The 24788-nt window shown below is 50.0% G+C and overlaps 2 protein-coding genes across 2 annotated transcripts in view; one reads left to right on the forward strand and one right to left on the reverse strand.

Annotated features, from left to right (window-relative positions):
- The first annotated feature begins 1164 nt into the window (after positions 1–1164).
- LOC130879855 (pepsin A-5) lies at positions 1165–10600 on the forward strand. The gene is made up of 9 exons (XM_057778692.1): positions 1165–1217; positions 2617–2776; positions 4292–4409; positions 4523–4641; positions 6089–6288; positions 7710–7826; positions 9545–9689; positions 9778–9876; positions 10448–10600. Exons 1-9 carry the CDS (start codon positions 1165–1167, stop codon positions 10598–10600), a joined length of 1164 nt encoding a protein of 387 aa, XP_057634675.1.
- Positions 10601–11630: 1030 nt separating this feature from the next.
- The window catches only part of Vwce (von Willebrand factor C and EGF domains), a 29040-nt gene continuing 15882 nt past the window's right edge, over positions 11631–24788 (reverse strand). Inside the window, exons 11-20 of the mRNA XM_057779116.1 lie at positions 24640–24727; positions 22504–22589; positions 21360–21477; positions 20238–20323; positions 18964–19060; positions 17355–17437; positions 16339–16429; positions 16178–16260; positions 15807–15870; positions 11631–12235 (exon numbers count right to left, since the gene is read on the reverse strand). Of these exons, the coding sequence (XP_057635099.1) occupies positions 11631–12235; positions 15807–15870; positions 16178–16260; positions 16339–16429; positions 17355–17437; positions 18964–19060; positions 20238–20323; positions 21360–21477; positions 22504–22589; positions 24640–24727 (1401 nt within the window). The remainder of the gene's footprint in view (positions 12236–15806; positions 15871–16177; positions 16261–16338; positions 16430–17354; positions 17438–18963; positions 19061–20237; positions 20324–21359; positions 21478–22503; positions 22590–24639; positions 24728–24788) is intronic.

A 24788-nucleotide genomic window follows, 5' to 3' on the forward strand; every position in this document is an offset into this window, starting at 1 on the left:
TCTACAGATTAAGTTCCAGGACAGCCAGGATATATAGAGAAACCCTGTTTCAAAAAACAAAAACAAACAAGACCAGAAAGAGTGTAAAAAATGTGACAGAACAGAAAGGGTAAGCACTAAGGTTAACACATCCTTCATGGTGCCCCGCAGAAATACTTCCCACCGTGTGTGGAGCTGGGATGTAGGGTATCTTGTCACCTGTTTGCAGGGAAGAAGTTAGGAGCAGGGAACAATGTATGAAAACCAAAGCGCAGCCATCATAATATCCCATCTGCTAACATTTAAAGAGCAGGAATTTCACATAAATATCCAGGTTCTGACTTTTCTTGAAAATGTGCCCAACCTGGCACCATGACTTCCTTCTAGCATGGCAGGGGCAGGTTAGAGATGACTCGCGGCTGCCCCCTTGTGGTGAGACAATGCAGCATCAAGCCCAGCATGGCCACCCAGCCTCGTACCCACTTTATATCCTAGGTCGTGAGCAGGCTCACCTTGCTCCAGACTGTAAGCTCCATGAAGGCAAGGACTGCTTTGCCTGTCCTTCTTTGGTTTTGGAGAAAATTAAATTTTTCAAAAGTCTTTCATTTATGATGAATACATTTTACATTTTTTAATGTTACAGTTTCGTATTTTCCGCGGGTGGGTGGGTGGGCACCTGAGTGCCGCCACAGTGGTGTCTGGAGGTCAAAGAAGAGCTTGTGGAAGTCAATTCTATCTTCCCACCATGTGGGTCCTGGATACCCACCCAGCTCGGACTGTCAGACTTGGCCTTCTACTCCTCTCAGCAATCTGCTCTCTAACGAGGATCGTAGAGACAGCGGTACACACCTCGTGGCCTGCTGGGGACTGCGTGGGACCTGAAGGGCAGACACGGTACCTAGCACTTACTTTGCCACTTGATCCACAGTGTCTTTATCACCACGATAACAACAGTGAAGTCAGGTGGCTTGGTGTTACATTCTCAGTCTCTAAACGCCCTGGATTCTGAGAATTTTCAGCCCCTGCTAGGGTAAAGATGCTTTGAGAAGTTTGCATTTCTTATCAAGCCCCATTAGTGGCCCTTCGGAGCTGATTAGAGCTTCGAGCAGGCCAGGCCTATTTAACGAGCAGTTCACACAGCCCAGAACGCACTTCTTCTAAGCACCTTGAACCTGGGAAGGGATCATGAAGTGGCTTGGGGTTCTCTGGCTTGTGGCCCTCTCAGAGTGCTTGGTCAAGTAAGTACAGGGTGAATGGAGCAGCTGTCCTCCTGGGCTCTCTCTCAACCTTGTACAACTGTCTGACCCTTTTAGTCCCCGGCCCATCCTGGGCTGGAGAAGGAAATAAAATCCTCCCTGGCCTTCATAAAGTTCAGGTGCCCATTCATCAGTGATGGTTTGCCAAGAGCACCGGAAGGGCCCAGAAGTCTTCAGGATCACCCAAATCCAAGGGCACAAGTCACGTCGTGGGCTCTATGGATGTCACTCCCCGGAATCGTTCCATGTGCCACTCGTGCGACTGTAGGGGTGTTTCTTCTCCATCGTCTTCTAGATCTCTCTCAGCACGCGTTCTGGGTCTACAGATCTTCCCTGAGTCTTCCCACCTCTGAGTGTCTCTGTCCACAGACCTCTCTTTCTCTGTCTTTGGGTTCTTGTTTCTCAGGCCTCATCATTTCCCTAACTGACTCCCTGATTTAGCTCCCTTGTATTTTATGTTTTCCTCTCATCCCTCACTTCTGATTGAACCGAGATGGGTACAGAGGACTATTTCCTCCTGTGTACGGCGGTGCCTGCCTATAGTCTCAGCTTTCGGGAGGTGGAGATGATATGATCAGAAATTTAAAGTCACAGCCGGGCGGTGGTGGCGCACGCCTTTAATCCCAGCACTTGGGAGGCAGAGGCAGGCGGATCTCTGTGAGTTCGAGACCAGCCTGGTCTACAAGAGCTAGTTCCAGGACAGGCTCCAAAACCACAGAGAAACCCTGTCTCAAAAAGCCAAAAAAAAAAAAAGAAAAGAAAAAAAAAAGAAATTTAAAGTCACCCTCAGTTATATATCAGGTTTGATACAGAAGACACTATCTCGGGAAGAAAAGAAACAAAAAACAAAAAGGGGGCTACTTCCTAAGCCTAGCTTTGACCGTAACCAGCATAGTGACCAAAGCCGAGTCACAAGGAAAGGAAACTGGGTGTCATATGCCTGATCTTCCATCCCTCTTCTCAGGCTGCTTCGGGGAAGAGTGACAGCAACAGCTGTCACTGTTAGGACCTAGTAGATACCAGGTGCTTCCTATCCATCACTCCGGCCCCATCAGCGGTCAGCGTGAGGAGAGTTACGTCCCATCTTCTCTACAGAAAGGGAAGCTAAAGCTCAGAATGGCCCCATGGCTTGCTCGAGAACACCAGACCAGGGTTGGAAAAGGGCACGCTGCCATGCTCTTCCCATTCATTGTGTTGTGTGGCCTGATCCAGTCATGGTCTTTGGAAAACCCACCGTGCAGCTGCCCTTGTGCGCGTTGCCTCATTGCCCCTTGGTGCCCCCCCCCCCACACACACACACACACTCTGTTTCTCTGTGTGTGTGTCTCTCTCTTTCCCATGCCCCCCCCCACTTAGTTTCCTTCCCAATGCTCATTTAAAGAATCCCTCTGATGAAGATTAAGTCTATGCGAGAAAACCTGCGGGAAAGTGACATGCTGAAGGATTACCTGGAGAAGTACCCTCGTAGCCGCGCCCACGTGCTCCTTGAGCAGCGCAGGAACCCAGCAGTAACTTATGAGCCCATGAGGAACTACCTAGACGTAAGTGTTGCCGGAGCTCGGGCTCCCGAGCGCCCCCTAGGGCTACTGCCCAGCACTGCGGCCCTTCTGGGGAATACTGTATTAGGGCTAGGGTACCTCAAGCCAGAAAGGGTGGGGAGTCGGACTGGGATGACTCCGCAGTTAAGGGCACCTGCTGCTCAAGTGTGAGGACTTCAGTTCAAATCTTTAGCACCCACGTAAAACACAAGCTAGATGTAGCTACACTCACCTCTGACCCCAAGCGCAGGCGGAGCGGAAAGAGGAGTAACTGGGGTTGTAGCCGGCCAGCCTAGCTCCACAGTCAGTGAGAGATCCTGTCTCAAAAGAATAATGCGCACAGCGACAGAGCAGGACACCTCACAGCCTCCTCTGGCCTCTGTTTGCACCTACACACGCCCATACACCACACACTCACACATGGAAGAAAAAATTCATGGGTGAGGAACAGGAACCTGTGTCCCCCCCCCTCCCATTGTTCCCCATCCCGTACTCCAAGGAGACCACATTCCTACCCCATCTGGGGCTGTGCTGGCTAACTGCACCTAGCAATGACTAATGATTACCATGCAGACATTCTGTTCTACACTGGTGACAAGTCACTAGACAACTGGACTTTTGTTCTTATTCACATAGGTGAATCCCTGGGCCCGAAGCAAAGGCGAGCCAGTATCTAACCCAATGTCAGCAGATACAATTGCAAATCAAGCTTGGTATCTCAGGTAGAGGAGTCCCACCCCTGCAGACTCAGATCTCAACCAGTGACCAGTTAGTGAGCTCTGAGATGGGCTGGACACTGGTCACCTAGCAAGATGCTGTCATTTCTGAGGAGCATTCGCTTTGGGTTTTTTGTTTTTTTTTTTCAGGACAGGTCTTACTGTGCAACTCCAGCTGACCTGGAACTTGCTAGGCAGACCAGGCTGGCCTCGAACTCACAGAGCTCCACCTGTCTCTGCCTCCTGAGTGTTGGTATTAAAGGTGTACACCAGCATACTTGACTAAGCTTAGTTTCCGTTTCCAGTACTTACAGTCTAGCCAGAGAAATGGGCAAAGAACAAATGTCAGCTGGGCATGGTGGTACATGCCTACAATCCCAGCAAAAGCTGTGGCAGGAGAATCAAAAGTTTGAGACCAGCCTGAGCTACATAGGAAGACCTATCATAAAGAAAGGAGAGGAGAGGGAGAGAGGGAAAGGCAAGGGAGTGTACACAAATGCCCAGTGAAAGGACTGGCTGAGTGGTCTTGGTTGGTAGTAACTATTTTGACTTTGGAGAAAGCAAAGAGCACCAGGGCCTGGAGTGACCCAGGAGGGCAGCCTGGAGGAGGCACTTAAGCTGGCTCCTGACAGGTAGAAAGAATTTAAAACCTTTGAGAGAGAATGGAGTGTTTCTAAAAGGAAGCCCTGGTTTGAGCAGAGGCTTGGCAGTGTGGGCAGCACCATGGAGGCAGGCATCCCAGAAGCCAGGGGACAGACAAGGCAGCCGGACCAGCCCTAGCCATGGCCCTCCTCTCCTGCAGCTGGTCTACGTTGGTATCATCAGCATCGGCACACCCCCTCAGGAGTTCAAGGTTGTCTTGGATACTGGCTCTGCCTACCTATGGGTACCATCCATCTATTGCTCCAGCCCAGCCTGCAGTGAGCATTCTGCCCTGCCCTGCCCTGCCCTGCCCTGCCCTGCCCTGCCCTGCCCTTCATCATCCCTCCTATCCCAGCACACCTGAGGGTCGCCTCCTGCCTGTGTCCTGCAGCTAACCACAAGGTCTTCAACCCTCTGCGGTCTTCCACTTTCCTTGTTTCGGGCCGACCTGTGAATGTCGCCTACGGTTCAGGAGAGATGTCAGGATTTCTTGCCTATGATACTGTCAAGGTAACCCGGGAACCAGGGTCTACCACAGGGCTGGTTCTGGGTGTGAACACTGCTGGGAGTGCCTTTCTGCTCCAGCTGGCAGCTTGTGGGGCTCCCCTCCCCGGTAACCTTACCCTAACTGTGAGCTCTCCCAGCTACAGATGCCCCAGGCTCAGATTTGCAGCTCCTTCCCCAAAGGAGAACACAAGTTGGTTCTGCCACTAGCAGAGGAAAGAGGAATATAAAAATAAGTCACTTGCATGACCCACATTGTTCCAGACAATAGCTTGGGCACATTCTTCAAAATAACTCCATTAATTTTCTCAACAAGTCCAAGGCCGGCATTGCTAGGGCTTCATTTCCCAGCTGAGTGAGCAGAGAGAGCAAGTGCTGTGCCCAAGGTCACACAGCTGGAAAGCCAAAGAGCTGGGGTGTGACGGAATAAGCAGGCAAGTGAGAAGTGCACTCAGGGGACAGCCCTGTGGTTTGGGCCTCTGGGGACAGTCAGGGAAGGGGCCTTGAGCTCCTAGGCAGGAAAAGCAGAACACAGATTCAGGAGAGCCATGTTCCATCAAAAGGCTCTTAGCCTGGGAGGCCTTGAAGGACCTGAGAATGAGCAAAATCCCTGAGTGTTCACATGCATGCACACATACTCACACACAAACACATACACACACACACACACACACAGCTTTTTCACAGTCCAAATATCCCTAAGGACACTGGTGGCTTAGTCAGGCATGGCACAGGCCTTAAATCCCAGCACTCCAGAAGGCAGAGGCAGGCAGAGCTCTGTGAATTCATAGACAGTCTGGTGTGCATAGCATGTTCTAGGGCAGCTAGGGACATATAGTGAGACTCAGTCTTTTTTTTTAAGATTTATTTATTTATTATGTATACAATGTTTTATCTGCATGTACACCTGCCCACCAGAAGAGGACATCAGATCTCATTACAGATAGTTGTGAGCCACCATGTGGTTGCTGGGAATTGAACTCAGGACCTCTGGAACAGCAGCCTGTGCTCTTAACCTCTGAGCCATCTCTCCAGCCCCGAGACTCAGTCTTAAAAACAAAACTACACTGAGATAAACACCTGGATATAGCAGGTTCCTGCCTGCTAACGGTGCAGAGAAGATCACCATGGGTAGTTCCCTGAAAACACCTTGCTCTCCATTCATCTTCAGTGAAAACCTTCAGGCTACACTCAGAATCTCAGTTTCCCCATTTGGATAAGAGTATAAAATCAGATGGCATCGGGGTATGGAGGTTGGCGATCCCCACAGCACCAGAGGGGAACCTGCCAGTCTACCCCTGAATGGGATTCACATCCAAGTGGCCCATGGCATGGCCAGAACTCAGTTATACTCTGTGGGTCAGACCATCTCCCCACTCAGTTCCACCAAAGCCCAGCTATGCCATAGCCCCCGTTTCAGAGCCTAATGTAAAGACACCCTCTTCTCTCACAGATTGGGGACCTCATGGTTGTGGCCCAGGCATTTGGCCTGAGCCTGGAGGAACCTGGCACTTTCATGGAATATGCAGTCTTCGATGGTATCCTGGGGTTGGGTTACCCTGACCTTAGCCTTCAGGAAATTCTGCCTGTCTTTGACAACCTGTGGCTGCAAGGCCTCATCCCCCAGAATCTCTTTGCCTTCTACTTGAGCAGGTGAGCCTGTGCCAGACTGGCCCTTTTTCTAGGCTGCCGGTTGCACTAGAAATTGTTGACCCTCTGATCCTGAAGTTTCCTTAGACATAATCTAAGTCCAGGTGTCTGCCTGCTATGGTCTGGACTCCAAATCTGGCCCGTAATCTGCTTCGGTAAACAAAGTTTCATTGGATTGTCCATTTCCGTCTTGCCTGTGGCTGCTTTTGCACAGCAGCAAGGCATTGAGTCACTCAGGAGACGTGGATGTCTCCCAGTGTGCACAGCCTCCACTGCTGACAGCGAGCCCCTCTAGCGAAAACTAACTCCCTCAGTCCCTCTTCTCAGTCAGAGATGAGGAGACTAAGGCTCCGAGAAGGGCTTTGCCCAGGATGGCCCTAGTGCTGAGAGAGGCGGGTCTCAAACTCAGTCTTCAGGGTTCTTCCCCATGGCGGTAGTCAGGCCATCAGCTCTTCATCTCCATCGAAGTCCCTGATGGGCTAAGGACCCAGAGGAGGACAGCCGCGAAGGCACAGCACAGGTGGCAAGGTCCTGTTGATACGTGTCTCTTCTCCACCAAGTGTTAGAGGGGGAGGCAGGTGTGTGCCCGTGTGTCTATTCTATGGCTTTGGGATCTTTGGGAACCTGAGCTCCAGGAATCTCAGCTCTCTAGCATGACCAAGTAGTTCTAGCGTTAAGTAAGCAGTCAAATCTTTCTCTGGCCCTTGGGAACACTTGAATCTGGTCCACAATGATTCATTCAACAACTTCTCAATAGGCAGCTGCTAAGCACAGAGTGCCTCTCTGCACGCACCTCATGTAAGGATACAGTAAAGGGGGGGAGCAGAAGACAAGAAGGCAGTAAAGGGGAAAGATGCCTAGGGAGTAACTGTCTGTGACAACAATAAATCAGACAGAACCAATTGGCCTGGGGTGGGGGTGGGGCTCCCTGAGGTGAAGCTAGCCCGGTGTGAGCTGGAAAGCACACTCCTGGCTGCCCCAGGCCTCCGTGTTCTGGAAAACAACTGTCTAGACAGGTAGAAGTCACACGTCTCTGACAAATTATGTTTTAACCATAAAGTTGCTCCAGCTTCCAGAGGAACCGAAGTGCTCCACAGCATGGCGGGGTGTCCTGAATCCAGCTCTGTAGCCAGCTATCCACATTCAGACCTCAGCTTTGCTACTCGTGAGCTGTGTAGCTGACCTGGAGCGGGTATTCGGCCCTCCTCGCCTTACCTTCCCTGTCTGTGAATACATGGAACTCCCAAGAGGCCTGTTGAGCAGTGCTGTGTGTGTGTGTGTGTGTGTGTGTGTGTGTGTGTTTGTATGGATACACCAGCAACACAAAGCAATACTGGCAGGGTCAGGTGTGCTGCTAAGTCTAAGAGACCCTGCCCACTAGTCTCTACCAGACAGTAAACCCTTCCCCCTCCTCTCCCTTCCAGCAAGGATGAGAAGGGCAGCATGCTGATGCTGGGTGGAGTGGACCCCTCCTACTACAGTGGAGAGCTTCACTGGGTGCCTGTGTCCAAACCCAGCTACTGGCAGTTAACTCTGGACAGGTAAGCACCTACCTGATTCCTGCTCCTGGATGCTACCTCCAACATGTATATACAAACACACATACACACACGCACATATACCTGATTCCTGCTCCTGGATGCTACCTCCAACATGTACACAAACATACACAAACACACACACACACCTGATTTCTGCTCCTGGATGATACCTCCAACATACACACACACACATACCTGATTCCTGATCCTGGATACTATCATCAGCATGTAAACACACATACACACACATATACCTGATTCCTGCTTCTGGATACTGCCTCTAACATGTATACACACACACAATACACACATACCTGATTCCTGCTCTTGGATGATACCTCCGACATGTACACACACACACACACACACACACACACACACACACACACACACACACCTGATTCCGGCTCCTGGATGATACCTCCAACATGTACACAAAAACACATACACACATTGACACACCTGATTCCTGATCCTGGATACTATCACCAGCATGTAAACACACATACACACAAATGGAGTAACACAGGCCCATGGCCATGCATGACTGCACCTGCAATGATACATACAATCACATGCAAAGTCAGGTACTGACTTTGTGCTGACACATGAAGTCACAAGACAGTCATACAAACACAGAAGCCTGAACATGTACAACCCCAGAAACACACATACAGTGCCACACACTGACACACACAAACATCCAGTCTCTAGCACTGCAGACACACCCATCAAAGACAAACACCTCTAACCCCTCCAGGTCTCCTAAAAATCTCAGCCAGAGAAGGGAGGTCAGGCCTGGGGCTAGAGCACTAACCAAAGGACAGGCCATCTACAGACTTGAACAGGCAGGAGTCTCTGGAAAAGGCCCATGCAGAGAGGGCTAGGTGTGAAGTATAAAGCCCTAAAGTGAGATTGGCGGCGGGGAGGGGTGGGAGGGTGGGGTCACACAGTGGGCCTACAGTGCTAAGAAGATTCACAGTGATCGACCACCATCCTAGTTTGGCCAGGACTTGGGGCTTCTTGTCCAAGGTGGGTGTAATCCTGGGCCCACAGCGAGATTATCACACCAGAGAACAGACAGGAGCAGAGACAAGTCTCCATCCTCCATCTGAAAACCTTGACATCTCAGCCAATTAGGCAAGGGGGTGGGAGAGAAAACAGGGCACCTGGGAACCCGCCACACCTAGGTACATGGAGATAAAAACCAAGCAGACTGCATAGAGTCACCAGATGGAAGCTTAAGCCTCCTTCAGGGACATCGGCAGCCTGGCCATCTGTGTGGGCTTCCTGGGACACTGCCTGGATGGGAACAGCACAGAGGTAGCCTGCTGGAGAGACGGCCTCTTATGCAGCAAATGGCTGCTCTTCTCCCTGCTGTGGAGTGTCGGATGCCCACCGGGGCCTGCCTTCATTCTGAAGCTGTAGAGTTGGTCAGGAAAGTCAAGAAAGTCAGATGTGGTGGCATCCAGCTGTAGTTCAAACCACTGGAAAGGCTGAAGCAGGGGGATTGTTTAAGCTAGGACATTGGAGACAAGCTCAGAAAACATGGCAAGGCCTTCATTCTAAATAAATAACTAACCATAAATAAATTTAAAAAGGTAAAGTGACCAAGCAGGAGGGTGGGTGTGGAGAGCTGAAGGACTGTTTTGGAGTCAGAGAAGGGGAGTGTGGGCTGTATGATAATCCTGGTGTCCTCTTTGGCTCCTGCCTCTCAGCATCTCCATGAATGGGGAGGTCATTGCCTGTGAAGGTGGCTGCCAAGGTATTATGGACACAGGGACCTCCTTGCTGACTGGCCCCCGAAACACAATCCGTAACATCCAGAATCTCATTGGTGCCAAGGCCTCTAGTGATGGCAAGGTAAAGGGTCGCATGGCAGGGCCATCTGGGTTCTCCACACACTGATGCAGGAGTGACTGGGCTAACCTCCAGCCTCCCCCTTTGACAGTATGTCCTCAAGTGCGACACTATCAACACCCTACCCGATATTGTCTTCACCATCAATGGTGTTACCTACCCGGTGCCAGCCAGTGCCTACATCTGGAAGGTGAGGAGTTTGGCAGTGGGGCTATTCTTCAAATCCTGGAAATAGCAGCTGGGTTAGATGGATCTGCAGGTCAGGGCCATGGAGGAGAGTGTGCCAGCCCAAGAAGCAGTTACTGAAGGGGATGGTCATGCACCATCCAGAGGCTGCCCAACGGAGAGTGGGAAAAGCCTGCTCTGCAGAGGGACCAGCTGGGCCAGGGTATGAAATGGCAGCATAGGAAGGGAGCTACAAGTGGTTCTTCTCCCAGCTGGGCGAGCCACCCTGCAGCAGCTGGCAAGAGCCGCACAGCTCATGAAGGGAGGACACCAAGCTGATGTAGCTCAGTTGGTAGAGCTTTTTGCCTAGAATGCAGGAAGCCCCAAGGTCTGTCCCCAACACTGCATAAAGTGGGCATGCTGTGCACATCTGTCATCTCAGCACTTGGGAGGCTGAGGTAGAAAGATCAGGAATTCAAGGTCACCTGGGCAACATGATACCCTGGCAAAAAAAAAAAAAAAAAAAAAAAAAAAAAAAAAAAAAAAAAAGGCTGAGCAGCTGGCTGCTGGGTTCATACAGTGCCCTTCTTTTTTAGGGTCATTCACACATCTGCTCCAGCAACTTCGAAGAAGACATAGATGACTCTTCGGACCCTGAGATGTGGGTGCTGGGGGATGTTTTCCTAAGGCTGTATTTCACCGTGTTTGATCGAGCAAATAACAGGATTGGTCTGGCTCCTGCTGTGTGAGTGCTGGGTCTCCTTTAGAGGATGGCCAGGCACACCCCAACACAGACACGAAGGCTCATGAGGCCTTCCCATCCAGGAGCGCCAACCCCAGCTATCGGGAGCTCTGCAAAGCCCTGTTCTGGGGAGAGAATAAAGATTGCATTCCCAAGGCCACTGATGCTAATGACTGCTCTCTTGGGGTCCATAAGGTATGCTGGAGTTAGACAGGGTCTCACTGTGTAGCTCAGGCTAGAACTCACTGTGGTAGCCTAGGTAGATCTCAAACTTTAAGCATCCTCCTGCCTCAGTCTCCAGGATGCTGAGAAGCAAGACTCTACCGTGTAGATAAACCAAGAGTGACTGGCATGAATGAAGAGAAAGCCTTCAGGAATGGTATTAGGAAGATGCAGAAGGAAAGAGGCCTGGCAGGCAGAGCATCTGTTCCATCCCTTCCCCCTCCATTTCTCCCCTTTCACCCACTCCCCCCCCCACACACACTCCTCTGACCTTCACTGACCTCCAACACCTATCGTCTGAGCAGCTGTCCCCTGCTCTGGACTGTGATCTTGTGAGGAGAGAGATTAGCAGCTCAGTGTTTGAATAGGGATGGGGACATCCCAAACACATCTTGAAATGAACATTGCATGAAATCAGTGTTGAAAACAAAGCATAATGACAGAGATAATAGGCACCCCCAAAACATTTCTAGGATGGATGTTATGTGACATCAGTGTCAAGAGTGTGCAGCGACAGGATCACACTAGGCATGGCTCTGCACAAGCCAGAGTGGGCACTGCTGACTTAGGGTTTCAGGGCTACTGTAACCAATACCACAGTCAAAGGTGGGGGCTAAACAGAAATTTATGTTCTCACAATTCCAGATGCTAAAAGTCCAAAAGTCAGGTGTTTGAGCTATTTCTTCCACTGCCTTTCTCCTTGACTTACAGACCATTTTCTTTGAGACCCCACTGGGTTACCCCCAGGGTCACACACACCCACTAGGCCATTGGCAAAGAGTTCTGTCTGGTGTATCCCAGGCATGGCGAGCCACTCAGATGGTAGACTCTTCCTTCTTTGAGATGTCTGTTGTAGGCTGTTGGGGAGCAGGGGTGGGGGTGTCCAGGAGAGCAGCAGAGAGTCTTTGAGGCTTCAAGGGGGTAGGGAGGGTCTCTGAGAGGTCAGGACCAGTCGTTGAAGGTGCTTCTGCTTCAGTCAAATGGGTGGCAGACACAGGCCACTGGAATGCTGCCCGAAAGGTTGAGGAAGAGCTCTCTGGAGTGGCAGGTGACCAAGGAGACCCTGGAAAACCTGGAGGTAGAATGGAGGATCCAGGAGAGACCGAAGACCCTGCTGAGGGCTCAGGAGGCTGGGAGGCTCCAGGTTCCCCTAGAAATGTGCCCTCTGATTCCAGTGGAGGTGAGGATGAGGTGTGGGCTACTGGTGGACCTGGGAATGCAGTCTGTGCACCAGACAGGTTTGTTCTCAGAAACAGCTGCAGGAGCTGGAGCATGGGCCTTGCAGGTGATGCTGATGGAGGCCCTGGGCAGGAGCTACAGTTGGCAGGGACTTCAGGGTCTCCATGAAGGCTCTGAGCAGCTTTGCCAAGGTCTCCACGAGGGGAGGGTTGCTGCCTTTCTTTCGGAGGAAAGAGGGACTCTAGACAGAGGTAGGAAAACAGGGTCACAAGGGTTCACTCTAGTTGACATGAGCCACTCTGGGGATAGACACCCTGCTCCATCCTCACAGGGGACTCAACACTCCCGGTGAGGACCATAGTGGGCTGCCTTCGACCTCCATGTGTAGAAAGCCGAACAGAAACTAGGAGTGGAAGAAGGCAGTTCACGGGAGAAACCCTCCCAGGAAGTTTTGGAAAGCACGTGACTCTGCCTGCCTCCTCTCTGGGTCTTAGTTTCCCACATGGAAGAGTGTCAGAGACCAAAGGATAAGGAAAGAAAGAGTCTAATATTGGGCCTCTGTCTCCCCACTTGCAAAATGGACATCCCAACAGACTGACGCAAGGCCAGAAGCAAGACCACAGAGGATGTCTGAACCTAAACCCTCATACCGGCTACGGCCTTCAGGGGTCAGGACAGGTCAAGTTGGGCGCACCAGTGATAGCAGCTATGTATCACTCTGCTGTGGGGAGGACGGATCTGTGGAGCCAGTCGGTACAGGAATGCTCTGTAGCCCACTCAACTTTGCTATGAACTTAAAACTATCCAAAAAATAGGTAATCCATTTTTTAAAAATTTTAAAACAGTATTCCATGTGGTTAGGCTAGCCTCTAGCTCACTAGATAGCCAAGGATGACAACTTTTTATTTACTTATTTATTTATTTTGAGACAGGATATCACTATGTCCTGGAACTTAGTGTATAGATATAAACCTAGCTGACCTTGAACTCACAGAGTTTTGGAATTAAAAGGTTCGTGACTTCTAGCCCAGCAAATTTGAACTATTAATCCTCCTGCCTGAGGATTATAGGAATGCACCACTACATCTAACTTATGTGGTGCTGGGGACTGAGTCAGGGCTTCATGCGTACTAGACAAGTGCAGTGAACTAGATTCAACCCCCAGCACTGAATGAATGAATGAATGAGAGTGAATTAGTAACTGTCTCTGCCTACCACCCCTCACACTGTAAGGGTGTGGCTCAGAGGAGAAAAGGAAGTTTGGCAAAAATAAAATAGCCAGTGACAAGCAAAGGAGGAATAAACCTTAAGAAAGGTTCAGCTGAGAGGAGGCAGATGCTGCTGTGCCCACTGGTATTCTCTTCAAGTCCTCTAGAGGGCAACTGCACAGAGCTAAAATTATTAAGTCATATGCTTTAAATGTGCGAACTGGGTGGCCTATGAATTGTGCCTGAAGGTAATTATTATTTTTATTACAGTGTGTGTGTGTGTGCGCGCGCGCACGTATGCACATGTGCACAGGACACACGTAGAAGTCAAAGGACAACTTGCAAGAGTCAGTTTTCTCCTTCAACCATGTGTGTCACTGGGCTTTGAGGCCAGTGTCTTTACTTGCTGAGCCATTCCACCAGTCTCTTTCAACGAAGTGGTGGTTCCTTTTACAGGGAGTTATGGGTAAGGGTAGCATGATGGTCTATACCATCTACCCCGTCTTGCCCAGGCTGTGACTCACGCTTTGTCCAGGGTATCTGTACTGTTTATATTATAAAATTAAGGGTAAATATAAAGAGTTCCTTTTACAGAGAGTTGGGGGTGTGGTAAGCAGAGTTGACAGTGTGCTCTGGGAAAGAAGTTAGCTCAGCATGTCTCCTCTTTGGATCTTAGTTTCCTCACACGGAGCAGTTGCAGAGAGCAAGAGATAAGAAGAGAGAGAGAGAAAAAAACACCAATTAGAAACTTTCTCCCCCAGTCTCTAGGACCCCATCTGGAAAACTGAGATAGCTGCAGGCCCTTGAGCCAGGCATTCCTGTAGAGTTGCTCAATGGGTGTTACAGGTGACTGGTGTGCTGGCGACAGAGTTTCTGGAGCATGTGATGGGTAAAGGGAAGCATGATCCTCCAAGTCCCCAATGGTCCCCAGCACTGTCCCCAGCCCTAAACCTCCCTGGAGCAGACCACATCCTGGCATGACTTTGGGAGGCCAAAGATATGAAACAGACATTTCCAAGGAAGCAATGTCATTTACAAGAGAGTGGGGAAAAACTACTATCTTTCTAGAAGTCAAAAAGACATAAAGAAGAGATGTCTATGCACAGAGCAAACTGGGGAAATTAAAATTCTAAACAGCTTTGGAGACCATGGGAGCCATCTGCATCACTGGGCTTCCTTGAAGCTCCTTCAGGACCAGGTTATGGTAATGTGTTGTGAGAGACCCAGTCTACTCCTGACATTCTCTGACTCAGTTTCCCCTACTATCAACCACACAGTCCTGACACAACCCATGAGATTTCAACAAAAAGTTGACCCAGTATTTTCCACAGGACATACATTACCCGTGTATGGAAGGAAGGGAGATGGAGAGTGGGAAGAAAGAAGGCCCAGAGAAATAGGTATACAAGAAAGGAGAGAGGGAGGGGGGAGGAAAGAAGGGAAGGAGGGAAGGAGAGAGGAAGAGAGGAAGGGAGGGAGGGAGAGAGGGAGGGAGGGAGGGAGGGAGAGAGGGAGGGATGGAGGTAAGGAGGGAAGGAGGGAAGGAGAGAAGGAGGGAAGGAGGGAGCTCAATGAACTGGGAAGGTAGGAGGTAGAAAACCAGCTCAAGAGAATACAGTAGTTCCCCCTTATCCAAAGTTTTATCTTCTGTAACTTCAGTTATCACAATCAACTGCTGTCCTTAAATAGTAAATAGAAATTTCCAAAAATGAACAGCTCACAAATTTTCTGTTGTGCGTCTTATGAGTAGCATGTCGGTCTATAGCATCCCACCCCATCTTGCCCAGGCTGTGACTCACACTTTGTCCAGGGTACCCATACTGTCTCCACTACCAGTCAGTCAGTCACTTAGGAACCTTTCTGCTGTTAGTTTGACAGTGCTCTCAAGTAGGGTGTAGTTCCATCCAGTCTTAGACATCATTTGAAATCTCACAGTTAAGGGGGACCTTTCTTTTTTTTTTTTTTAATATTTATTTATTATGTATACAATATTCTGTCTGTGTATATGTCTGCAGGCCAGAAGAGGGCACCAGACCTCATTACAGGTGGTTGTGAGCCACCATGTGGTTGCTGGGAATTGAACTCAGGACCTTTGGAAGAGCAGGCAATGCTCTTAACCACTGAGCCATCTCTCCAGCCCCCAAGGGGGACCTTTCTTAAGTAGCCAGCTGTGTCCACATCAAAACTTCAGAGATGTACAACAAAGCACTGTGTCTTGTTTGTAACTGTGCAATAAGAGCCGTGTGGACTAGCCGAGTCTAGGGCCATTACTGTGTCTCAGAACTCACAAGGCTGAAGCAGGAAGGTTCCTTAAATTTAAGAATTTAAGGCCAGCCTGGGTAACGTAAAACTCCTGTCTCAAAAAGGGGGTGAGGAATGGGTGAGGCTGGGGAAGTTCAAGGTGCAACACTAGCCCCACCTGCAGACTCTGGCATTTGGTATTTCATAATAAACAGCCCCGAAGCAGCAGCCTGCCATTAACTGTTTGACCTTGAACAGATCATGCTATCTGAGCCTGGGTCACTGTAGCAGCCCTTTCGAAGGCCTATATCTCTGGAAAGTTTTGCAGGGGAAGATGGTGGGAAAGGCTCAGGGCTTACTTACCTGGGCAGGAAGGGTCAGTACAGACTGGCTGGCAAGGGACCTTTTCGCAGCTCACCTCTCCCAGCTGCAGAAACAGAAAGACACCGTGAGGAAAGCCTGAGTACTCTGCCCACCTGTAGCAGAGCTCTCCAGGGCCTCTTGTGCCAGTAGTGGGACATGCAGAAAAGTGTTGGGTAGAGGCCGAAATGCCTGGGCCCTGGTCTGGATGACGGGTGGCAACCATGGCAAGACACCTTCATCTGGACTTCCAAAGACAGATGGGTGGCCACAGGCGAAGATGAGAGTGAACGGCAGGATGAGCAGGTTAGCTCGGGACCCCGGGTGTGGCATGCAAGCCTGGCTGGCAGCCCCAGACCCTCAGGCCAGCTCACCTGGCAGATGCACCGGGTACAGGGCATGTCATCCAAGGTGAACACCTGACCATTCACTACCTTTCTCCCTTCGAAGTTACAGTCTGCAGAGTCAGAGGCGACAGAAGGATGAGATCCAGGTCACCCGGGAGACTTGAGAATGGGTGGCTTTTCCCACTCACCATGGCACACAGGACAGCACTCGCCATCCGGGTGGAAGGGGTAGGTACAGGTGATGGGACAGTCCACAGGTGAACAGGCCACCGAGCCCAGCTGTAGGACACAAAACACACACGGCCCCTCTTGGGGACAGCTAGTACGATGCTAGGGCAAACCCAGGGCTCCCAGCAAGGCAGACCCATCTAGGCAGCCACATTGGCCATCCATGGTGAGATGGGATTTGAGGGGTGACATTTTCTCATCTAGGGTCCTTTCAAAAATCTCAAGAACAAGACCTGACTTCATCTATGAGGTAACCTGACAATAGTGACCCATTGGAAAATGCAGACTTATCCAGGAAAGATCAGCAACAAAAAACGAGGGAGAGAGCTAGGGTGTGGCTCAGGGGTAAAGTGTTTGCCCTAGGTTCCATCCGCAGCATCCAAACAAAAACAAAGAAACTCAGAGAAAGGACCAGCATTTCCCAAAGCACATGGCCAAGAATATACAGGGACAGTGGGCAGCGGACTGCTCAGACACCACAGAGACATTTACCCTGCAATTCTCAACCCATGTGTTGACCTTGTCCCTTTCCACACAAGACCAGGGCTGAGGCTCACAGATGCACCGCCACTGTGCACACACACAGCAGCTCCAGCCAAGCACCAACTTATCAGCATGATAAGCAATGGGACTTCGGGCCTTCCTTTTCCAAACATGAAAACCAAGCGGTGAGCTGACTCTGGGGTGTGTGACCCAGGTTCAGTGCCTGACCCTTCAGCTAGTCATGAGATCATAAGCAAATGACTTGGTCTCTGCAGTCTGGTTCTCTCATCCAGAAATGATGAGACCCACTGAGTTCAGCAACCCAGAAGCAGGACTACTGGACTAGCCAGAGTTTTCAAATGACTCTGACCCTGGCTAAAGAATCATGCTAGACAGGTTGTGGGAAGACAACTTTCCCCAGGACCAGCAGAGAGCCTTCTCCAGGGTTCGGGAGCTGACGCTGAGGACTGGGGTCTGGTTGGGTGGTGCATACCAGACAGATGCAGCTCAGGCAGGGGTCAAGCACTGATGGGAAGGTCTCATTGTTGTAGAAGATTCTGCCTGTGTAGGTGCAGCCTGCCAAACAGAGCACGTGGTGAGCAGCAGCCAGAAGGGTGGCTAGTAGTGGCCAGGTGCCTGGCCGGGGCAAAGGTTGGAAGTTTATCTGGATAGCAAGGGGCAGGCCCGGCAACTCCCCAGAGGCTAGGCGAGCAATAAGCATCCCTGGAATGGGTGCTGACTGCTCTTTATGGCGGGATTAAGTAAGGAGGACATTACAGAGTCTTGCTTCAGTGTCTTTATGACGGACATGGGGTGTCATTGCAGAACTTGGGGTGGGACAGGCAGATGATTCATGAGGCTCAAGGTTTTTGTCCCTCCCCAGAGTCAACTGACAAAAATCCCACCTGTCCAGACCAGTACCCCCATATCCCCCATGCCTGATGTCACCAAAGGCTCCAATGAATGAGGCTACTTTGATGAAATTGTTCACATACTGGTTGGTAAGTACAAAAGTTGGCGGCACAAGTCTGTGAATTCCAATATTCAGGAGCTGAGGCAGAAGCATGGAATTCCAGAACAGCCTGGGCTAAAAAGCAAATTCTAGGTCAAGTTAGATTACATAGTGAGACCTGACTCAAAAGGAAAAAAAAGTACCATATATACATGTGTGTGATTATATATACTTATATGTAATATATAATTATGTATATTACAATATAATATATAAATACAAGTACATATATTCAATATATTATAAGTAAATATATATATAATTGCATATAATAAAAGCAGGTGAGATGGTAGGAAAATATTTTAATTTCTATTCCACCTGTTTTGTTGTTGTTTGTTTGTCTGTGCTTGGAGTACAGGGATGGAGCCCAGAGTATCATGTAGTCTAAGCAAGCACTCTCCCACTGAACTATACCCTTCAACATCATATGGCTTATTTTATTTTATCTTATCTTATTTTTTGAGATTGAGTCTTGTGATCTGGCCCAGGCTTGATCCTCTTGCCTCTGACTCCCAAGTACTGGGATTACAGGCATGTGTCAACAGACCCAGCCCCTAGGGAGAGATTTTTTTTTTTTTTAAAGAACAAAACACCCATAACACATATCTATCAAAAGGTGGGCCCATCACAAACAGAGACTAGAAAGATATAACCACAGGGCTGACAGTGGAAAATGGGCCTTTTCAAATTTATTCTTGCTTTATTCTTTTTTTTTTGCTTTATTCTTTTCTATGAAAAATTTAATTTTGAAATAAAAGAAAAGATCAAAATTACAGAGGAAAAAAAAAAAGAAAAAAGCTAGCCTTATTCGTGTTTCCTCTCACTGGCCCAGTTTTCCAGGTCTGGTGGTTCCTACATCCCCTCAGGAGGACTGTAAGCTCTGGATTTGTGGATGTGGGTACAGCATTGAGGCCTTGCCAGGCAAGCCACTTTCCTTCTCTGGGCTGTGGGTGCCGTGCAGGTTGCTGGGAGCGTAAGGGAGACAAGGTTCTGGTGGTGCTCAGTGAGGAGGACCTGAGGCAAAGCAGGCAGGACTCCAGGAGCCCTGAGAATTGCTGCAGAGGGAGAGGTAGGGCCTAGCCAGGGTTACCTGCTGAACAATCAGGACAGCACTGTCCAGGGATCCGGATGGGGTCAGGGCAAGAGTCCACACAGTCTGTCCTCTTGCAGCTTACAGAACCATTTGCCTAAAGGAAGAAGAGACTTCACCAAGACTTGAGACAGCAGGGCTGCTTCACCACACCAACAGAAAGGCAATGCCCCCCACTGTCTGCGGCTTGCCCTCAAGGATGCCAGGATGAGGCTGGGGAAAGTGGATTCTCCCCTCCTCCTTCCCCCCCCTCCCCCATATGTCAATGAAGACCAGCTGCTTAGCACGGGTGATAGAAACTTCAGGAAGGTTCTGCCTGTCTCAAGACAGGGAAGTCAGAGCTGGGATTTTGTCCTTTCTGCTTCCTATCCTACCCTTCAGCAGCAGCTGAGGCCATACCATCACCCCCTCCACATTCTTCTCAGCATTTCCCTGGAACCCTGGCTCACCCCAAACCTATAGAGAACAATAAAATCCTATTTTTATAGAAAACTATTCCACCGGAAATGCCTATTTCAGAAGACCAAAATGCCATATGAGGATTCTTCCTTTTCTCTCTTCCTCCCCTCTCCTCCTAAGAATTTGAACATTTATGGTCTCTTTCTTATTTTACTCTCTTGTAAATTGAGTGCCAGGAGCAGTCACGAAGGAGAGCCTCAGCAGAAAGGGGCTTTTACTCTCCCCTCTTTCTGCAGCAAACATGCTCAAGCAGGTTTCTCATGAAGCACCCTAAACAGTCATTTGGAGATTAAAATGTGGGGGCCTGGAGATCCTGCATGTATGACAGGGGCTCCCTAATGATACCCCACCCCCTACCCCACTTTATTTGGAGAAATAAAGCTCTCAGGAACCCAAAGCACTCAAGAGTGGAAAGGGAAGCATTGTGCAGTCTCTTAATAAACAGCCATGCTTGACTTGCAAACGCACACTCCTACTTAGCTATGACAAGGTGCAGGTCAAGATGAAACATCATACGACACAGAAATGACACCTCAGCTTCCTGAGCTAGCCACACCCCAGGCCGTCCTCTCTGAGGCCTCCTGAGGCCCCTGCATGGTAGCAGCTCCCTGCCCAAGCAGGGTCTCCGCAGCATCTAAGGCAGCCACCAAGCTCTACTGCCCTCAGTTTTCCACTGAAAGCAGACCAAGTGCCCAGGAGGGAGACTGAGGCCAGGCTAGCAGTGGCCCTGCCTCTGGAGAAGCAGGGGTCTCCTGTTGGAGAGGCAGATGGGACAGCCAGGTAAAGCAGCTGAAGGCGAGCAGGTTGTCATTCACCTGGCAGATGCATAACTCACAGGGGTCACCAGGCGACCAGATCTGTCCAATCGGAAACTCAACCCCGTTGTCATCTAGAGAGCAGCCTGGCAGGAGAGGTAGGAAAGGGAAAACACTTGACAGAGAGCCGGGATGCAGCTCGGTGGTAAGGCACACTCAACGGACTCACAACACCACAAAAAGTAACTAACAAAAAAACCACAGTAGAATCTGGAAGGTGGTGGCGCACACCTTTAATCCCAGCACTCAGAAGGCAGAGGCAGGCGGATATCTGTGAGTTCGAGGCCAGCCTGATCTAAAGTGCTAGTTCCAGGACATCCAGGACTGTTTCACAGATAAACCCTATCTCGAAAAAAAATAATAATAAAAAAACCCACAGTAGACAGGAGTGCTCCCCAGAACTACAGTACCACCCTCCTAAAGATGAAACCCCATGCTCACAGATACACACACCACACAAACCACACATACAAATGTTTGCTTAATATGCAGCAAACTTTTACATAAACATAACAGACACACACATGCCTAAAAAGGTAGCCTATGCTCAGCCACATACTGAGGGACACACAAACTTACATTGACAAAACACAACCCACACACACACACAAAACACAAATGTATATTTGCATATATACAAATGCATAAACACATACATCACACATACGGAAACTCTCACAAACAGACACGCTCACAGACAACGGGGTCATACACACATAAACACAGACATTCACTGGCACAAAAACATATACAGCAAATTGCACACACATCACAGGGAACTGGCACGAACACACACAGATGTGCATTTACAGGTAAGTCATATAGAACTCAGACACATTCGGACACAGATGCCGTCCCAACACCAGCACTTAGAGGCACATCCAACTAAACACACATGCAGGTACATTCATACAAAGCATGCTTCCAAAGATACACACAGGTACACTCGTTAGCATACCCACACACACAAACTTACACACTTACATGGTCACACACAACACTTTATAAAACACACCTGCTCGTACCACTAACACACACACACCATCAGTCCAAGTGAGGGAAGCCCAGCCTCCCTCCTGTGCACTTGAGCCCTGTGTTGGGGGCTGCCCAGCAGGACCTCACCTGTGGTGGGTGTGGGCTCCCGGCAGGTAAAACAGCACTGTCCAGGGCCTAGCCACCACTCCTCTCGAGGGCACTCCAGTTCTGGGCATGGTGTGAAGGAGCACTGTACCTCCCCGTTCTGGAAGAGAAACAAGAGCATGCATCGGTGATGGTGGCTCCCAGTCCTGGGCCACTTAGCACTGAAGAGAAGGCTGGTGAGCAGCCATTCTCCAGACAGTGACAAAGAAATGTCCAGGGAGACAGGAGCGGAGAGGGCAAGTCCGTCGGGGGAGCTGAAAGAAGGTCCTGTGGTGGTCCCCCTGCTCCAGCTGGATCTCTATCATCTCTGTCCTCCCTCTTAACCCTCATTCCATCGAGACTCCCTCCTGCCACCCTCCACTCCAAGCCTTAGCGCTCAGCCCAGTCCAGTTTCTGCTGCAGGGGCACCTTTCCCACCTGCCGGACACAGACATCCTACTAAGACAGTGAGGGAGCGTGGCCTCCTCTGCACAGACATGTCTGACATACAGGTGTGAGGGCCCAGTTTCCTCCTCTGGCGCCTTCTGCAGCACCCTCCACAGTGCATGAGTGGAAGAGGTCTTCCCAGAATCCTCTCTGCCCTCTGCTACCTCCCTGCCTCTTTCTCCTGAGGGAACTCATAAGCTGCTGCATTGAGACCACATCTCCCAGTCTGCTCCCAGCCGGAAGACACATTTCTGAAAAGCCCACCTGCTTCTGCTCTTCTCTGCTCCAACCGGAATGTACAGCACCCTCAGCACCTCACCTGACTGGTCCTAGTCATCCCTCCACAGGCCCCCATTGTCCCTCTCTCCTCACAAGAAGGTTTGAGGATCCCGTGCCAAGCCATGCCCACCTAGGCTCTAGGCTGTCAGTCAGAGGGGGCTGGAGCTCTTTTGGGCTGAAGGTGTGTCCCCAGATCGCAGTAAGTACTCTACCAATACAGAACTGAAGAATACTGACTTTATAAAGATGGTTGTAAGGCACGGGGGATTCCTACAGAGACTGCTACCTCCGTCTCTCCCTTTTGATGTACTGCAGGTTATCGTCTCCATGGCAGAGCATCTTGGGTAAATTCCTATGCTGCCCACCCAACTTCCTTCCCATCTTCCATGGAGTCAACAGGTACAGGAACCTCACACCCTACCTGGCAGACGCAGGTGGTACAGTCGTCACCACCTCCACTGAACACAGCGCCGTCCGTATACCACTGGCCATGGAAATAGCACCTCCCTGCAGGAGTCAAAGGCAGAAGGGCTCATGAGTGGACAGATGGGCAGGGAGGGCTGGGACAGCTGCCCCTTGCCAGCACACAGAGTGCTTCTCAGTCTCCAAATCCCAGACCCCTCAGAAGTTACTATCTACAAAAGGAGATTACCCATGAGGCAGAGGGAGCCCAAACAGCTGCAGAGTAAGAAATTCAGAGGGGCGTGCCAGAAGATGGGCACAGAACATCTGAAGATCCTGCCCAGGGTAACACCAGCCCCAAGCCTAGCAAACAGCACATTCATTCAGCACAGGCTGAAGCACCAGTTCAAGCACCAGCTCCACAACTCAGAGCTGACTTAGGGCCAAGAACACCACTCTGTTGAAGCTTCTGTGCAAGGGCTGACAGTCCCACCTCCCAGGTTCCACACGGACTGCACAAAAAGAACTGAAAACAAAAACAAAGCTAGTCATAGTGTCTCATGCCTTTAGTCCAGGCACTCGGGAGGTGGAGGCAGGCAGAGCTCTATGAGTTTGAGGACAGTCTGGTCTACATAGTTAGTTCCAGGACAGCCAAGGGTAATAGCGACACACTGTCTCCAAAAAAAAAAAAAAAAAGACAATAATAATAACAAAATGTCTTAAGTTAGAAAAAAAAGTATGCCTTGCCTGATGTCACAAGCCTGTGTCCCCAGCTACTTGGGGGCTGAGGCAAGAAGACAGAAAGCTCAAGACCTGACTGGGTTATAGAGGAAGTCACAGGCCAGCTCAGGCAACTTATAAGATCCTCTCTCAAAATAAAAGGTATAAAATGAGGTGGGGGTGCAGCCCAGTGATAAAGCACTCACCTGGCGTGCACAGATCCTTGGTTACAATCTCTAATACTGTGAAAAAAAGAAACTTAACATTTTTGATTACACTTATTTGTTGGGGGAGGGGCATGATGTACACATGAGAGGTCCAACTTTCAGAAATCCGTCCCTGCTACCAGGCAGGTTCCAGGATCAAACTCAGGTTATTAAGCACCTTTCCCAGCTAAGCCATCCCACTGACCCAAGACAGCATTTTAAAAGTATGCCAGCTCTGAAATCAGGCCAATTTAAGTTGAAGTTCAGCCCCATTGCTAACTGCTGTGTGTCTCTAGACAGTGACTTGACCTCTCGGAATCTGCTTTTTCATTAAAAGGGAACAGTGAGCAGGATCCCCTCACTGTGAGAACTCAAGGACTCAACAGACCAAGAGATGGCAGGTGACCCAAACAGCATGTGGTCCATGCTGGTGGGGAACATCCCCTCTCACTGATGAGGTCACTGTTAGACTTAACTTGGAAACAGAGAAGGAAGAAAGTAGATGAAGTGTGCGGGAGTTGGGAGGAAATCTGTTAGGACAGGCTGTCCTTCGAGGGAGGGTGTTAAAACAAGCTGTCCTTCAAGTGAGAGGACGTATAAATGTCACAGGCAAGGAAGCAGCACCCGTGGAGTGGGGTTCAAAGACAAAGAGAGGTGTTCATTCTGATGAAAGGGGATACCCCACCCTGAAAGATAACAGGATCGGTTAGTGCTATGGTGAGTGCTCAGAGTCAGGGGTCGGCCTGCTTCACCGCGCAGCGTTCTCCTCTGAGCTAGTTAGAGACTGTACTATGGGGGATAAGTGCTCAGAGTTGGGGGTGGGGGGTCTGCCTGTTTCACCCCGCAGCACCCTTATCTGCATAGAGTCTCCTTACCTTGGTTACCTAAAAGACCTGGGTTTTCTAAGTCATAGGAAACCTGTTCTTATGTCACAGGGGGTTAAAAGAGATTCCTCCACACCCAGGGGCAGATCAGTGCCACGAATGAGCTCCTAAGCCTCTTCTGCCTACACTCAAGATGTGTCCTAAAGACAGGGATGGCGAAGGCCACGCCATGAGCATAGTCTGGCCAAGGTGCACTCAGGAGACAGTCACTAAAAATGAGTAATTGACTTACATCCTCCGACCCGCCCTTCTAAAGCAGGAGTAGGTCTTCTCTCTCCTGCCCCAACACACACTCAGAGGCACTTCTCCCCCACACCCTAAACAAAAATTCCAAGTATCACCTACCTGGGGCACAAGCGCAGCAATCTGACTGTGGGGGAGTCTTACAGGGACCAGGGGGACATTCCAGGGAGATACAAGACACATTTCCAGCCTGAGGAGGCAAAAGACGGTGGTGGGACAAGGGTGGGATCAGGTTTTCTGCCAATCACGCC

The sequence above is a fragment of the Chionomys nivalis genome, chromosome 8, assembly GCF_950005125.1.
Source record: "Chionomys nivalis chromosome 8, mChiNiv1.1, whole genome shotgun sequence".
Taxonomy (NCBI): Eukaryota; Metazoa; Chordata; class Mammalia; order Rodentia; family Cricetidae; genus Chionomys; species Chionomys nivalis.

Excerpts from the sequence above, each read along its gene's own strand:
- LOC130879855 (XM_057778692.1), top strand. The coding sequence starts at position 1,165 with ATGAAGTGGCTTGGGGTTCTCTGGCTTGTGGCCCTCTCAGAGTGCTTG. Across the intron at positions 1,218-2,616 it reads CTCTCAGAGTGCTTGGTCAA|AATCCCTCTGATGAAGATTA; the intron begins GTAAGTACAGGG and ends GCTCATTTAAAG. Across the intron at positions 7,827-9,544 it reads TGGCAGTTAACTCTGGACAG|CATCTCCATGAATGGGGAGG; the intron begins GTAAGCACCTAC and ends CCTGCCTCTCAG.